The sequence below is a fragment of the Peromyscus californicus genome, unplaced genomic scaffold (assembly GCF_007827085.1).
Source record: "Peromyscus californicus insignis strain IS unplaced genomic scaffold, ASM782708v3 Scaffold_5__1_contigs__length_169319896, whole genome shotgun sequence".
NCBI lineage: Eukaryota > Metazoa > Chordata > Mammalia > Rodentia > Cricetidae > Peromyscus > Peromyscus californicus.
This window is the reverse complement of record NW_026294573.1, coordinates 88,281,781-88,297,080: the sequence shown is the minus strand read 5'-3', so window position 1 is coordinate 88,297,080 and position 15,300 is coordinate 88,281,781. Positions and strand designations below refer to the sequence as shown.

The 15,300-nt window shown below is 48.6% G+C and overlaps 1 protein-coding gene across 2 annotated transcripts in view; it reads right to left on the bottom strand.

The window, feature by feature from the left end:
- Susd1 (sushi domain containing 1) overlaps positions 1-6,302 on the bottom strand; it is a 123,995-nt gene extending 117,693 nt beyond the window's left edge. Inside the window, exon 1 of one of the 2 annotated variants that reach the window (XR_008213736.1) lies at positions 6,035-6,302. Coding sequence is in view for 1 of the 2 variants with exons in the window: in XM_052716708.1 (XP_052572668.1) it covers positions 6,035-6,152 (118 nt within the window). In the remaining variant the exon portion in view is untranslated. The remainder of the gene's footprint in view (positions 1-6,034) is intronic. The other variant, XM_052716708.1, reaches the window with a different exon arrangement.
- Positions 6,303-15,300: the final 8,998 nt, after the last annotated feature.

The following is a 15,300-nucleotide window of genomic DNA, read 5'->3' as shown; positions in this document are numbered from 1 at the left end:
GGGAAAGAGATCAATTCGTAGTAACTGCTTTGCAGAGAGGAAGAAACAAAAGTCCCTGGGTACCTACAGAGACAAGGTGTAAGCCATATAAGCCATGGAGTAATGCTGCTTACTGGCTTGCTCCTCTGACTTGCTCGGTCTATTTTCTCACATCATTCAGGACCACAGCCCACAGTGGGTGGAGTCCTACCACATCAGTCAAGAAAATGCCATGGACTTGCCCACAGGCCAATCCGATGAAGGCATTTTCTCAATTAAGATCCCCTCTTCCCAGACATGTCTAGGTTTGTGTCAAGTTGACAAAAACCAACCAGCACAGCAACTCCTTAAACACACCGGAGATGAACCTGCCTGTAAGATGCTGTTCACAGTCAAGGGAGTAAAGAAGTTTGTTGGAGCCCTTGAACTTAACATCTGTCCTCACCTAACTCCAGCTATCCCAGTCAGACAAACCCAGCAAACTCACTGTTCAACCTCCTTGAGATTGCCTTCCCCAAACTTGTGGAGACATGTGGGAATACGTTAAATAACCAAGTGGGGGACCCAATAGAGTTCAAAAATCAGAAAGAGAAAAATGTCTAGAATTCTATACCAAACTGCACTGTTCCTAAGAAACTACATCAAATTCCAGAGATAGAATCCAGGAGCCAGAGAAATACCATATTCTCTCCTCTCCAGCATCCTTGACAGAAAAAAACACAGCCTCTCCTTCAGTCAAGTGCACTACCACGGATCTACATCCAAGCCTTGGCCTCTCCTTTAAATGTATCCAAGACAGAAGGCGCTTTCTCCTAAGCCAAGTAATCATTACAAGTAACCTGAACCCTTGTACCCCCTCATCCCACTAGCCCCAGAACTAACTCTGAACATTCTGAACCCTTAACTTTTCCTTGTGCAAGATGTTTCCAGGAGCCTTGGCTTCCTTTGGCCATCTCTCATTCACTTTCTTATCTGACCAAAATCAATCCACAGTGGACCCCACACTTCACCTCCAGACCAAAACCAAATCCGTAATAAGTATACCCAGTGTCCCAATCTCAACTCTGAGTCTGGAGTTAAGCAGCCATTAATTTGGGGCCCACCCTAACGTTCACATCCAGCCATCAACTACTTCAGCCATTCTATTCTTCCCTCACACTGCCTCACACCTGACACCTTCTCCAGCAGGCTGTGAGTCTTTGCATTTTTTTATTTTTGGTGGTGTTGGGATTGGAACCTAGGGCGTCCCAAGCACTCAACCACACTGAGCTACACCTCCAGCCCTGTGCACTGTTTTGTAAATCCAACTACAGCTGCAGACATCAAAGAGCTCCTCTTAGATTCGACCAGAAGAACATGGATGTGCAAAGCGACAAGTGCCTGGGGGTGGAAGGCAAGTCCCTGTGGAAGTCCTTCATTAAGTCTCGCCTCACTCCTCAACGGAAGCCACTTCCCGTCACCCTGACACCATCCACTCTCTCCATCTCTCTTGCCTCCTCATGCCCACTATGGTGCCATCACTCGTGAACGCAGAGTGGGGACCACGCCTATGCAACACGCGGCAGGTGCACCTCACAGAGTGGGATTTCCCCAGTACTGCCCATCATTCCTCCACCACGATCCCGATCCTGATTCTGTCTCTCCCTGGCCTTCCTGAACCAGCCAGGCCTGAGCCAACAGGTCCCACAACCACTCCCAGACTCCGAGCAAAGCCACAGAAAGGCTGAGAACAGGACTGACCAGTTCTACCCTTCCTCGCCCAGTGACAACCTCTGGAGTTCCCTGGGGCCAGCCACCCCACCCACTCACCAACACTCCTCAGTGTGCTCCCCCACTTCCCTCAAACTCAGGCCTCGGCTCCCTTCCCCCAAGCATCTTCCACTAATTAAATGTACCTCGGCACAGGCTGCTAGAGAGGGAATCTACCGGGGCAACCGAGATGCTAACAGTGGCTGCCCACGGCGTGTTATCAGCACTCCGAGACAGCAGGAGAATCGGGAGTTTGAAGCCAACTGTGGCTACACTGGACGATCCTGTGTCAAGGAAAAAGTACACACACACACACACACACACACACACACACACACACACACACACACACAACACAAACAACACACATACACAAAAAACAACACATGCATTCACAAATAACACACACACAACACATACACACAAAGAAACACATAAACATGTATATATATATATATATATATATACACATACAGACACAAGCACACACATACGCACAACCAGACCAACCAGAGAAAGGCAAATAAGCCCCCTAAGCAGTCACACAAAATACCTGTAAATGACTGCTAGTAAATAACCTCAGCTTCCCAGGCGGGACATCCCTAACGCCCTCCCTTACATGTACCATCAAGTCTCTCCCATCCTGACTGCCGGCTTTGGAGTCACCCCACCCCAAATTCAGGTGGCGGTGGCTGTCCCTCTTGCTACAGCCAGCTCTCATTAACAGTCTTCATTTGCTTGTTACCATTTGGGGGGTCCCTGTTTACTCCCGCATCATTCGTAACTTGAGCCATAACCCCTTTTCACAAGGGACTCTTGGTCTAATAACCAAGTCTCACTCAACAGTAGGCAATAGATGTGTGGCCATGGCGTCCAAGGGAAGTGGACAGTGCTCGATGGCCTTCCAGTAAGTGAGAGTAGCCAGCCCGGTTCTGAAATATAAACAGCACTCACTCATGAGGTAGATGACTGGAGAAGGAGGAAATGGCAGGTTGCCAGTCTTCTTCCCTCCCCTCCCCTCCCTTCCCTTCCCTTCCTGACTTCTCCCATTTACAGCTCAGCTTTACAAGAGCTCTATTAAATATCTTGTCCATTCTAGTATTTCCACCTTCTCCCTACTGAGTAATGGCTGTCGCTCTAACATGTGAGCAGATGGACTTGCTCTTCCCCAAATCCTGCACTGACCTGGCCAGCCCAGCTGAAGGGTAACCTCCTTTTATTTCTAACTTCTCCAAGCAACCCTGTATTGTCAGCCAGAGTCACCAAGTCCAAAGGCTTTTTCTCAGCATACTGTGAGCTCCAACATCTGGCTTCCTCAGCGCCATTCTAGCCCAGGCGTCCCATGCATTTGGCTGCTGCATCTTTCTCCCTTCCTTGCATCTACCACCTAAACTAGCTCCGCCCCAAGAACCCATCCTTGAGCTGGACATGTGGCACTTCAGAGGCTGAGACAGGAGAGTCGTTTCACCCGGACATTTTCCACCTCCAGGAAAGGAGATTTTTGTAGAACTGGATTCTCTGTTCCTAGGTGAAAGGAAAGTGTCTACCTAAGGAGAGGAGCTCAATGAGGCAGCCCTGCGTTCATGTCCCCAAATCATCTCACACCTTCCAAACAGGCTAGAGATGTGGCTCATGCTTAGCATGCAAAAGCCTGAGTTCAATCCACAGCAAGACATCTAAAAGAGAAGAAACTGTAGAGGATTTGGCATGACTGTTAGTCATGTTCAGCCATCTTAGCCCAACAATTCAATGGACCACACTTAATACTTTCCTAGGCTAGAGTCTTCACATGGGTCCTAAAACAGGTTTCAAGTCTCCATAGGTTTTTATTCACGCTCTCATGGGAGACCCTGCTGGCTAGTTTTGTGTCAACTTGACACAAACTAGAGTCATTTGGGAAAAGGGAACCTCAATGCTCCTGCTAGACGGGACCATGGGCAAGCCTATGCTGCATCTTCTTGATTGATGGTTGATGTTGAAGGGCCCAGCTCACTGTGGATGGTGCTACCTCTGGGCTGCTGGTCCTGGGTGTTACAAGAAAGCAGGCTGAGCAAGCCACAGAGAGCAAGCCAGTAAGCAGCATTCCTCAATGGCTTCTGCTTCACTTTCTGCCTCCAGATTCCCGCCTTGAGTTCCTGCCTTGACTTTTCTCAGTGATGGAGTGTGACCTGAGAGTTGTAAGCTGAAATAAACCCTTTCCTTCCCAGGTTGTTTATGGACAATGTGCTGTTTTTTTATCACAGCAACAGAAACCCCAACTAAGACAGAGAGACCAAGTCAGGGAAGGAAGAAAGCCTACTGGAGTACCAGATGTTGTGGGTGGGAGGGAGCCATTCTAGAAAACTGAGCCATCAAATACCCAAAGTGATAGTGAAAGTCACCAGGCGGCCTTTAATCCCAGCACTCAGGAGGCAGAGGTAGGCAGATCTGAATTCAAGGCCAGCCTGGTTGGTCTACAGAGCGAGTTCCAGGACAGCCAGAACTACACAGAGAAGCCCTGTCTCGAAAAGCCAAACAAAACAAACAAACAGTGCCAGGCGAAAAGAATTTGGGGGGACAGGAATCTGCCCCACAAAGTCCACCCTTAGCTCACTTCCCTTCCACTTCTACATCATGTTTGGGTTTTGAGTATGTTTGTTTTTGAGACATCTCACTCTATGGTCCAGGCTGATCTCAAACTCATGGCAATCCTCCCTCCTCAGCGTCCCAAATTCTAGGATTATAGGCATGAACTGTTTAGCTTTATTAAAGGAAACGGCAGTGAGAGACTGGGTGTCCTTATACACACCGTTTGGCATGCTGTCGTACAGTGGCTTCTGCTGACCTCCCACCATGAAGGAACAGTTGAACCCAAGCACTACGGTCTGCCAGTCGTCATAAGACTGAGTCCCTCTTGTGAAATTCAGCCTGTTTTGTTGTTGTTGGGTTTTTGTTTGGTGTTTTTTGTTTGTTTGGTTGGTTGGTTGGTTGATTTTTTTGTTTTGTTTGGTTTGGTTTGGTTTTTTCCGAGACAGGGTTTCTCTGTTTAGTTTTGGTGCCTGTCCTGGATCTCACTCTGTAGACCAGGCTGGCCTCGAACTCACAGAGATCCACCTGGCTCTGCCTCCCGTGTGCTGGGGTTAAAGGCTTGCGCCACCAGTGCTTGGCTCAGTCTGTTTTTTTCATCTCTGGTCCCTTCCATGTTGTGCATCCTACTTTCGCACATTTTTTGCAGTCTGGAATTCATCCATTGCGTTGTTTTTTTGTTTGTTTGTTTGTTGACTGGGTCTCACTCTGTATACCAGTTTGGTCTGGAACTCACTCTGTAGCTCGGGCTGCCCTCGAACTCAAGACAATCTTCCTGCCTGTCTCCCAAGCTGGATTCACTCATTGTACACACTTCTGTAAAGAGTGGTCAGTACCCTCCCCTGTGGGATGGAATGCCTTTCCGTCCTCTTCCTAAATCCAAGGATGGGTCCCTAAAGCTCAGTTTCGCTTATCTCACGCATAATGGCTCCCCAGTAAGACATAGTCGTTCCCTCTTCGGACCAGTACACCTCCTCAGAGCACTCACATCATTCTGCTTTCTATTTGGTGTGTGATTAGACGTCATCTCACTTTTCTGTCTGAACCTCCATGTCGGGTAAATCCCACCATGTTCCGTTTTGTTTGTTTGTTTGTTTGTTGTTTTTCAGTTTGTCTAAGACACAGACTATTTGCTTGTCTGTCTCCTTGCGTCTATGCACCGCTAGAGCGCCAACACTGCATGTTTACATCTGACACAGAGAAGAAGATATTAATGGGCTTTCTACGGAGGGATGGATGGATGGATGGATGGATGGATGGATGGATGGATGGATGGATGGATGGATGGATGCACACACAGATGCATGGATAAATAGATTAGTGGATGAATGAACCAAAGAATAAACTCTATTCCTATAAACTTTCTTATACTTCCTTCTTAACATTCTTAACATTAATTTCTTCGGGGAAGTGAAAAATATGAAAAGGGGAGGGGGGAACGGCCACAGGTCAAGAATTTGTCCTGCAAAAGCCACCGCGACCGGAAGCTGGGGAGACCTGCGGCTCGCCCTCCCACGCGCTCCCACCAGGGCGCCGCTCCCCGGACCCGCACCCCTGCCCAGTCCCACCCCGGGAGGCGCGAGCTGGAGCAGGGCCGCCTCCACCCACGCCCCAGTGTCCCCGGGGCGGGCAGCCCTGACGGCTCCGAGCCGCTCCGCCTCCGCGATTCCTCCACGCCCCGACTCTGCGCCGCCCGACCCTAAGCGGGAAGCGTCCGCTTCGCCCGGAGCCTCGCACTCACCGTCCGTGCCTGGTTCTCCGCTGACGCCGCAGGCCAGGCCGAGCAGCAGCACCAGCCGCAGCAGGGGCAGCACCCGGCGGCCTGGCGAGCGGCGCGTGCCCCGGGGCCCCCGGCCCATGCCGCCCGCTCCCTCCCGGCGCCCGCCACTCCCCGGAGGCCCCTGTGCGCAGAGATAAGGCCAGCGGCGCGGGGAAGGGGCGGCGCAGAGGCTTCCGGCGCAGGGCAGCGGAGCGCGGGGTCCCGGCGGGGGAGCGGGGGAGCGGGGGAGCGGGGTCCGGAGTCCCGGGACCTAGGTGAACCTGGTGCACCGGCTGCGCGCGGGACACGCCACGGGGAGAAACCGGACTGTGCTGGGGAGGAAACGTCCCGGTGCAAGCAAGTGTGACTTGTAGGATCTCTGGGGAGACCCGAGAGAGGCCAGGGCCACACGAAAGGGTCTCTTCCTGGACGGGATGTAGTGGCCGCCGCACCAGGGAGGGAGAGGAGAGGGCGACAAAGTCACGGGCCAGTCCACCCGGGGTGAACATACTGGATCAGGTGACAAAAGTTCCAGCTGCTGGACGGACACCCAGCTTGGCAGATTAGGAATCGAAAAGGGAGAAACACGTGGTGAGAAAGACGAAGATGAAGGAACACAGTGTGTTCTAGAAACTACGTGAGGGAGTGCTTTCGAGTGGGGACAAACGGTTGGAGAAATAAATTTGACCGCAGAGGTAAAGGTCTCTGCTGTGAGAATAAGATCAGCAGCAGGGCGTGAGGGAACCCAGCCCTGAGCTACTGCAGGAGTCCAGGAAATACAACCCTTTAGGGGTGGGGCACGTGATCTCTGAACCTCGGAGAGAAGCAGAAATTGAGTGTCCAGGAACGGAATCCACCATCTGGTGACACTAGTATAATATTAGAGAAAGAGCAGTAAGGAGAAACTGCAAATGTCACTTAGATCGATGGTTTGGGCGAGCACTGGTGGGAACCACAGAGTTTACACTGGGAGGGCTAGCTGGGGTTGATGGGGGCTGCGGAGGAGGAAGTAAGATCTGGGGTGAAAGCTTTCAGTTTTGCCTGTGGGGCTGTCCAGGTGAGGAGCACTCACCGCTTCAGCGGGTCCCCAACTTTGCTCTCTCAGTGAACTCTCCCTACCTCTAACTACAGGCAAACACACCCATAGAAGGCTGGGCTGGTGCTGTCTTAGGAAGAAGCCGTTAAAAATAAACTTTCTAGTCTCTTGTAACACGCTTTCTCGAAGATTATTTCTGTCCAACAAAGAGAGAAGCCTGCTTTGGGAAGTAGATGGACAGTATGTTAAAATGTCTCTGATATTTAGGCAACTTTTTGGTAAATTCAGCTCTCGGTGAACTTTGCCATGCCATTGTTTCAACAAATCCACCATTCAAGGCATTTTAAAAGATACTTTATCCCCACTCCCATGCCCTTCTGCAAAAGAAATATATATGTATACTTTTAAAAAGAAATTGTGATGGCAAAAAAAAAAAAAAAAAAAAAAAACCTGTCCAAAACTTGGAAATGACAAGAGAAATTACTGGGTGTCTTTTTATGGGGCATTGGATTGGGGGTGCTATCTAATCCACTTTGAGGGAATCCAACTCAGAAGTGTGCTTTCATGAATGTCCTATTGACTAGGCTTATTTGCAGCTTTATAAGAGTAGACATTAACTTGAAGAACCCTGATGACCGTATTACCAACCAGAGCTGACTGGGGTCCTTTACCTGGATAGAAAGAAATCTTTAGAGACCAGACATGGTGGTTCACACCTTTAATCCCAGCACTCAGGAGGCTGAGACAAGAGGATTTGTGTTCCAAGCACCTTGGTCTACAAAGCAAGTTCCAGGACAGCCAGAACTACATAAACTCAGAGATTCTGTCTCAAAAAACAAAAACAAAAAAAAAAATTGTGAGTACAAGTAGAGAGGCTCTTCTGGCCTTGGTGCCTCCAAGGGCATGAATCCATAGAGCTGCGGGGGCGGGGGGCGCAGGACTGGGCTGAGAGGCTCATCGCTCCAGACTGATAACTAGAGAGAGGCCCATTGCTTCATGCTTTAGAAGCCGGAGGCATGACTAGGCATTCAGGCTGGAGGCTTATTGCTCTGGACTTTAACCAGCAGCCAACGCCAGCATTTTGCAACTGTTGTAATCCACTCCTTCCAGCAGCAGTGGCATGAGGCAACAGCAGCAGGCAGTTCCTGTGAGGGCTCTAGCCCCTGAGTGGGCTCTGGGTTTTAGACCAGCAGCTCCTGTAGTGGCCACTACAGCCCTGGGACCCAGTGGCCATTGAAACTGATGACTCCCTGGAACTCTTCTAGTGGCTTAGCCACACAGGGTTTTGTCTTAAGCTCTCCACAGCCTTCTTTATCTCCACTCTCTCTCCTCCCAGAAGTTTTTAGCCAGTTTATTGCTGCTGCTGCTGCTGCTGCTGCTGCTGCTGCTGCTGCTGCTGCTGTCTTCCTGGACTTGCTGCCTTCCACCGCTTCAAATAACCATCTCCTCTGTGTGTTCCCAGCTCACTCCACCCCACCAGTTCTAGAGATCAAAAGTAACCAGGGCCTGAGGATATAGAGCGCTTGTCTAGCATGCGTGAAGCCCGGGGCATAAAACTGGGTATAGTTGTGCAAGCTGGTGATCCCAGCTCTCCAGGAGATGGAGGCAGGAGGATCAGGAGTTCAAACTGTACAACAAGTTTAAGGTCAGCCTGGGGTACTTGAGACCGGTGCCTCAGAGTTTTAAAAGAGGAGTCGAGGGGGGGGGGGGGCGGCGGGTTAGGAAGACGGCTCAGTGAATAAGAACACTTGCTATACAAATGTGAGTTAGAATCTACAGAGTGAGTAAGGAGACGGGCATGGCTACACATGTTTCTAATCCCAGCACCGAGAAGAAGCAGATTCCAGGAGCTCACTGGCTAAACAGCCTAACCCAAACAGTAGGCTTCGTGCTCACTGACATCACCTGTCTCAAAGCTGTTGTGCAGAAAGTGTCCGAAGGCTTCCTCTGGCCTCTACATGTGCACTCCACCACTTGTACCCACACACACATGCGCCATGGCTACACACCATACCACACACACACACACCCCGGAGTAGTCAGGAAAATGCTGGTGAAGAAGCTTTGTAGCCTGAGTACAGTGTCACACACCTTTGATCCCAGCACTGGGGAGACAGGATGGCTTCTGTGAGTTTGAGGCCTGCCTACTCAATACATAGGAAGTACCAGGCCATAGCCAGAGCTACATAGTGAGACCCCCTCCCCCTGCAGAAAAAAGAAAGAAAGAAAGAAAGAAAGAAAGAAAGAAAGAAAGAAAGAAAGAAAGAAAGAAAAAGAAAGAAAGAAAGAAAGAAAGAAAGAAAAGAACATAGCTTTGAATGCCTCTGGGCTGATCTAAGGGTGAGCTAAGAGACTGTATACACAACCAGAAAGGGCATGTGTGTGGCAAGGCTGTTTTCCCCAATCATGGCAGTCTTTCAGGCAAACAGTGGACCATGTTTGCACCAATCCAGGTGCAGTTCTTCACGCAAACAAAGTTTATGCCCATCCCAGGCTTTCTACTGGGCTATCAGGACAACTGCCCCCTCCTCCGACCTACATGAGAATGGCCACTAGAGTTTTCCAGGCTCCTGAGAGCAAAAAGGTCCATTGAAGCTATGAAACATCATACCTGGGACAGTGCCTTCTGGAGCCCGAGACTGCATCATAACCTCAAAGATGATTTCATCAGTGTTGTTTCAGGACTCAAAACAGAATAGTGAACCAGTTCTAGATCTAGAGCAGTGAAATGGTTGCTGCAAAAATCCTTGGCTTAAGGAAAACGTTCCTTGAAGAGGGTGCAGTGGGCACACCCACGCTTCCTAGAAGGGAATTTGGAAGGACCCTTGACTAAGTGACTTGATGAGTTTGACTTTAATGACTTCATGAATTTGAACTTTGATTCCAAGATGGGGTCCTCAGCCCTAAAAATGCTCCAGCCTTTCCTCCCAAATCCCAGTGAAATGACCAAAAACACATTGTGGCAGACACAGTACTGGGTTTTGTCCCACATTCCCACAACAGGGCTCCTGTTTCCTGAAGGTAGGAATACCCTTTATTATCCATAATGACCCCTGTTATAACAACTGACTTCACACTGATGAATTACTTACTAAGACCCTCTAGAAATCCCAAAGGTGAGGCCCCAAAAAACAGAGTGATGATGGGGTGAGAAGTCCTGAGTCCCTTTCACTAACCTCGGGGGAAAGTGAAGAAGAGGAAGCTATACAAACACTCTGAGAAAATGCAGTTGGATGAATTTGAGGGTGGGCTGTTAAGCTGGGAGAAGGGCTGGAAGGAAGATGTGTCCCCAGCCCCATCCCTTCCTTGCCTTGTGCAATCTACCTGGTTGTTTGTTACATTCTTTATGCTATCCCTCACAAAAAAAACATAAGTAAAACGTTCTGTGAACCAGCCTAGCAAATGGTTGAACCCCACAATGAAAAGCTGAAACTCTGACTCACAGTCAGAAGCAGAGGTCACAGCCTGGGATCTGCAGTCCTCATCTAAAGTGGGGGTGCAGCGGGGTAGTCTGTCAGGTTGAACTGAAGCCTATGACACCCATCTTTTGTCCGCTGAAGAGTTCCTTGGTGTTTGAAGTATTGAGCCAGCCAGTTCGGCTGCTGAGACTTCAGCTAATTCACTATGTAAACAAATGAAACACTTGAGGAGTTTGCCTCAAGTAATTGGGTCTCTGCCAGTCACAACAGCCAAGCATCAGTCGGTTGTGTGTGGCCAACTGTTCAAGTCATGTCCACGTCAGGCAAACGCCAAGCTCCTACTGATCTAGCTGTCTCTGTACCCCATTTCCTCTTTCTGTACCCCACTTCCTTTTTCTACACTTCACATCCATTTTCTGTTCCTCGCTTTCCTTTTCCTGTTTATAAACGTTATCAAACCGTTTAAGTGTCCCCGAACCTCCTCTGGTTCTGAGGGCTGCCCAATTCATGGCTCTTTGTTCAATTTAACTGTTCAATTCGATTTGCCCAGTGTTTTTCTTTTGACTGTGGATGTGGAAAAACTCCCACACATCTGGTCACAGCAGTGTTCTGTGTTGAATTAGAGAGCACAAAAGGAAATAGCAGTTTGGGGGCCTTTCTTTCCTCTCAGATGCTCACAATTAAATAGGCAACAGTGCTTTGAAACAGGAAAACATGCCATCAACGAAGCAGCTAGCTCCGAGGAGTACATTAGGCCAGCTTTGTTACACGTGTCCTCCACAAAGGCAGCTGCTGGGATGAGAAAAATAAAATAATGAACCTTATAAAAATAAAAATTACATGCACACTTCAAGTTTTTATGTGTATACATGAATGCAGTGTGCAAACTTCATAATGTATTCGTTTTTATTTATTTATTTTCAAGACCGGGTTTCCCCGTGTAACCCTAGCTGTCCTGGAACTCGCTCTGTAGACCAGGCTGGCCTCGAACTCAGAGATCCACCTGCCTCTGCCTCCTGAGTGCTGGGATTAAAGACAAGAGCCACTACCACCCAGCTCAATGTATTAAATTTTAACTTAGAAGTTTAGTTCAGAATCAATGTAAGAAATGCAAAATAAACTTACCAGCACCAAAGGATTTTTGTTCCTATCTATATTCTTCGCTACGGTCAGTAACTTCTTTAGCCACACAAATGCCAGTTTCCTGACTTAAAAAGAATAATTCTTGAACCGTTAAAATATCATTTTAATTTTTTTAGACAGGGAAGGTCTTGCTCAGAATGGCACGAGATATCAATCTCTGCTTTATTTCATTTTTTTGTTTGTTTTGTTTTGTTTTGGTTTTTCGAGACAGGGTTTCTCTGTGTAGCTTTGCGCCTTTCCTGGAACTCACTTGGTAGCCCAGGCTGGCCTCAAACTCACAGAGATCCGCCTGGCTCTGCCTCCCGAGTGCTGGGATTAAAGGCGTGCGCCACCACCGCCCAGCTTATTTCATATTTTTTTAAAAACTATTTTAATTTACTCATCAGAGGACATCCACGTGGTTAGATGAAATACTTCGAAGGCTGGGGAGCTGGCTCGGTGGGCCAAACGCTGGCTGCACAAACCTGACGACCTCCATGAATTCAGATCCTCAGGACACGCGTCAAAGCCAGGCTGAGCCGCAGAAGGGACCCTGAAGGCTCATCGCAAGCTCTAGGCTCAGTGAGAGACCCAGAGTCAAAAAAAAAAATCAAGCGGAGAGTGATAGAAGAAGATGTCTAACGTTGACCTCTCACCTCCTCATGCCCATGCACAGGCAATGCACAAAGCACACCTGTACACATGTGCACACATCTGAACACACATAATAGATACACAATACTTAAAGTCTATCTAACAATGTTGAGATGACTTACCAATATCTGAAGTGGATCGTAAAAGACCCAGGATAGGTATGTGTGCTCAAGAGAACCTTCCAAGAGACCAGACAAAAATTATTATTCTACCCTTATAAGTGCAAGAAGGCAATGCCTGATAATTCTAGAATTGCTAGTCATCTGAGGTTACAAGACACTGAAGTCCATTTTAATGCATATTGCTGTGCAGCGAAAACATTCAGGGGCAATGGAAGTATTTATAGACTCATGTCTATAGCGGCATCATTCACGGTGACCAAAAGGTAGAAGCAAACATAGGTCCATCACAGCTGGATGGGTAAGAATATATGGTTTATACACACCATGGAGCATTATCAGCCTTTAAAAAGGAAGAAATTCTGAAATAGGCCACATACTTACAGAAGTTATACTAAGTTAAAGAGGCCGGTCACAAAGGACACTGCTGTATATGAGACCACGCATATGAATTATGTGAATAGAGAGACAGCATAGAGTCCTGCTTGGCAGGGGGCCAGGGGACTAAGGAAGTGGTGTAGAAGGGCCTAGGGCTTGAGTTTTATGCAGAGTTCAGGAGGCTCTGGAGGAACTGCACTTTTAACAATGACTCGGGGTTTGAAGAGATGGTGTGGTGGTTAAAGTGCTTGCTGAAGAGGCATGAAGCCTGGAGTGTGTGTGTGCCCAGAATCCACAGAAGTGCCAGAAGAGTATGGTGGCCCACCAGCAATTCTAACTGCTGGAGGCGGAGACGCAGAATCCTCAGAGCAAGCTGGCTAGCAAGACTAGCCATACCCAGGAGCTCAGGTTTGATGAGAGACCTTGCTTCAAACAGTAAGTGGAGTGGATGCAGTGGAGGATGATTCCTGATCTCAGCCTGGGGCCCCCTGCCACCTGCACACGCACACATGGTCATGCGTACCCACATCTATGCAAAAATGTGCATGTTCACACACACACAAGATGGAAAGAGCACAATGGTTCAAATGGTCATTTAAAAATCAGTGGGAAATCCACATACTAACTCTATTTCTGTATAGGGCTCTACAAATCTAGATTCTGAGAAATTAACTTGGCATCAGATTTACAAGAATGATCCTTTGAAAACCCCCACCTTGATTCCTGATTGGGTTCCAGGAGAACACTGAGTTTGGATACCAAGACCATGAAGAGGGCAGACAAGGAAATAGAGGGATTTCATTTGGAGCACTGGTCCTCTCTCTAGAGCTTTCCCCTCAGGCTGCCATTCAAAGCGTCTGCTGCCAATGTTGAGTCTGGAGTTTTTATGACAGGTTGCCATCTAGGTAAAGGGCAGAAGGGAAGAGGGCCAGGAGGATAGACAAAAACCTCGGGGCTCTCTGTTTGATAGCTACGTTCCTGACCAGAAATAATGTTCTGCTTTTCCCAGACACTGGTTTAAGCTTGTGTGTATGTGCACATGGGTGTTTCAGGAGCACTGTAACCGTCGAACTGTGACAGACCTAGTATGTTCCCAGGTTCCACCTTTTACATGAAGTTTATATATTAGAAGCTTTTCTGCTGGCTAAAAATGTGTGCCATTGAATCTAAGGAAAGTCAAGGTCTGTCTGTAATAGCCAGCCCCACCCACACATGTATCCCTTGCCCACCACATCTGCAAACACACAAAGACCACCTTGAAAGGAGGCAGGTGCCCCCCCCAATAGTCTTCAATTTCGCAGATTTGTTTTGTCTTCATTTTGTTTCATTTGCCGCGTGGAGGACCCCAGACGTGCTGGGTAAGCACTCTACCACCGAACCACGCCTCCAGCGTGAGACTCCAGCTGACAACAAAGGATTTGCTCCTCTGGAGAAATGTCACCCCACCCCCACCCCTGCTGCCACCTCCGGGTAGTAAAACTAGACTTCTTCTTGGAAGCTAAGTGGCTCTAACCTTGCTGCTTTCTGAAGCACAAGAGGTTCCGTCAGCCTTCTCATGCCCCTCCTTACCCACAAACACACCCCCCAAACAAACATCCTACCTGGAATGAGTTTATGGGACTTGGGCAGCAAACGCGCAGTCTTAGCTGCAGTCTGTGGCTGTGCTAGCTCGTAGCCCACACCGTGTTGGAAACTTTTCTGTTGTTATTGACACAAGTCCACACGCTGAGTAAATTATAAAGGTAAGGGGTTTATTTGGGGCTCATAGTTCTGGTCCAAAGTTGAAGGGCAACATCTGGTGGTAACCTTTTCACCAGCAGTGTCCTGAGTTTCCATAGGGACATTACATAGTAAGAGACAGGAATGTGATGTGCGTGCGTGTGCGTGCGTGCGTGTGTGTGTGTGTGTGTGTGTGTGTGTGTGTGCACATGTGCATGCTCACCTGTGTGTGTTCTGCCCATTCTCATCTTCTATAAGGCCAATGGGAAACAAATATGGGACTCTTACCCCATGATCTTACCTAATCCTAACTATCTCTAAATAGTTTAGACCCCACCTCTAAACACCAGACAGAGTCTAGGGTGCCTGTCTACCTTCATAACTGACCATTAGACCCCAACATGAGGGCTAGAGAGATGACTCAGGAGTTAAGAGCACTTGCTGCTCCTGCGGAGTACATGGGTTCAGTTCCCAGCACCTACATCAGGTAACTCACAACCACCAGTTCTAGACTATCGGGTCTAGATAGTCTAGAACTCCAGTTCTAGACTATCGGGCAACCTCTCTGGCCTCTAGGAGCACCTGCACACATCTGGTGCACACAAAATCATGCAGACACATATAAATAAACCCTATAAAAATAACCATGATTTCAGGAGAGACGAACCACATTCCAACTGCAGTACCCACCCCAGCACCAGTGTTCTCAGAAAGGCAAAGCCACATGGCGGAAGGGCACTGCCCAGTGCAGCAGGCAGAAACCCGCAGCTCCCTGCTCTGACAGTGTCACTCTTCTCTTTG